The 1,735-nt window shown below is 51.0% G+C and overlaps 1 protein-coding gene across 2 annotated transcripts in view; it reads right to left on the bottom strand.

The window, feature by feature from the left end:
• Window positions 1-1,260: 1,260 nt before the first annotated feature.
• The window catches only part of LOC108166973 (protein FAM186A-like), a 4,060-nt gene continuing 3,585 nt past the window's right edge, over window positions 1,261-1,735 (bottom strand). Inside the window, exon 2 of one of the 2 annotated variants that reach the window (XM_017309156.1) lies at window positions 1,261-1,732. In XM_017309156.1, the coding sequence (XP_017164645.1) occupies window positions 1,308-1,732 (425 nt within the window). In that variant the 3' untranslated portion in view covers window positions 1,261-1,307. The remainder of the gene's footprint in view (window positions 1,733-1,735) is intronic. The other variant, XM_017309155.1, reaches the window with a different exon arrangement.

The following is a 1,735-nucleotide window of genomic DNA, read 5'->3' on the forward strand; positions in this document are numbered from 1 at the left end:
GTAGAACCAGGTGGTGTAGAACCAGGTGGTGTAGAACCAGGTGGTGTAGAACTAGATCGTGTAGAACCGGGTGGTGTAGAACGAGGTGGTGTAGAACCAGGTGGTGTAGAACGAGGTGGTGTAGAACCAGGTGGTGTAGAACCAGCTGGTGTAGAACCAGCTGGTGTAGATCCAGGTGGCGTTGAACCGGGTGGTGTAGAACCAGCTGGTGTAGAACCAGGTGGTGTAGAACCGGGTGGTGTAGAACCAGCTGGTGTCTCCACCCTCCTGGTTCTACTCAGGTCTCCAGCTGCAGCTTCTGGTTCGTCTCTCTGACCTGCTGCAGGAATCAAAGTTTCTCTGGTCTCAGACTTTCGTCCTCTGGGCCTGAAATGTTCTGCAGATTGAAGAAGGTCCACTGTGGAACCGGCTTTATGTGGCTCTGAAGGGTCAGGTCAGAGGTCAGAGGTCACCCTGATGTCTAGTTTCCAGCTGTAAAAACTGAAGCTGTGTGTTGAATCTAGATTGTTCCTCTTTTGGTCCAATGCCTAATAACTGAACTTGTTTTTTTGCTCTCTGTCTGTTTCTTGCGTCTCCAGTCGCCCTGAAACAGCTACTGGTCCTCAGATCAGCAGCAGAACAACAGAATCTTCTGCAGGGTAAAAATAACCGAGCAGCTCAGACTGTAAATAACACAAACATCATCAGGATCAGAGAGACGCTCCTCTCCTCTCCTTCCCTGACCTTCCCTGCTCTCCTGGAGCAGCAGACGGATATTTAGGTCTCATTAACGTCACAACGTGAACATCCAAGCAGGAGCGGCAGAAATAAACCAGGAGCAGATAAAGATGTTTACATGTTCTGGATCGGCCTCATCAGCGAGGCGTTCAAGGACCGTCTGCTGTTTGAGTTGGCATCAGGGCGGCACGCTGAGAGGTGCTGAGAGGCGGGACGGGGTCAGGTCAGGACGCTTCACGTTTCAGAGGAACGTCTGTCAGACGCTGGAGCAGGTTCACCTGAACAGGCTCATCCACTGCAGACACACACAGTTATCCCATTATCCTAGTGTTCAGCTACATGCTACATGCTACGACATGCTACGACATGCTACATGCTACGGCATGGATGTAGCATGGATGTTTCTCTGCTTCAGCATGTTAGCAGAGCTCTGTGTGCAATGAAGCAGCTTCACCAGCTGCATCAACACGGAACAACTAAATGGGTAACATGACATTTTGAAAAAAAATTACATTATGAAAACATCAATGTTAAACTAATTTTTTAATAAAAAAAAAATAGGTGAATGAGGTGTAGCTTATTTCACTAAACTACCAAGAAAATACTTTTTTCATCACAAAAGTCACTTGATCAACAACCAGGTGACGGAGCTCCTCTCTGGTGACGGAGCTCCTCTCTGGTGACGGAGCTCCTCTCTGGTGACGGAGCTCCTCCTTGGTGACGGAGCTCCTCTCTGGTGACGGAGCTCCTCTCTGGTGACGGAGCTCCTCTCTGGTGACGGAGCTCCTCTCTGGTGATGGAGCTCCTCTCTGGTGACGGAGCTCCTCCTTGGTGACGGAGCTCCTCTCTGGTGACGGAACTCCTTTCTGGTGACGGAGCTCCTCCTTGGTGACGGAGCTCCTTTCTGGTGACGGAGCTCCTCCTTGGTGACGGAGCTCCTTTCTGGTGACGGAGCTCCTCTCTGGGTGACGGAGCTCCTCTCTGGTGACGGAGCTCCTCTCTGGTGACGGAGCTCCTC

Source organism: Poecilia reticulata, linkage group LG15 (genome assembly GCF_000633615.1).
Source record: "Poecilia reticulata strain Guanapo linkage group LG15, Guppy_female_1.0+MT, whole genome shotgun sequence".
In the NCBI taxonomy this organism is placed as follows: Eukaryota; Metazoa; Chordata; class Actinopteri; order Cyprinodontiformes; family Poeciliidae; genus Poecilia; species Poecilia reticulata.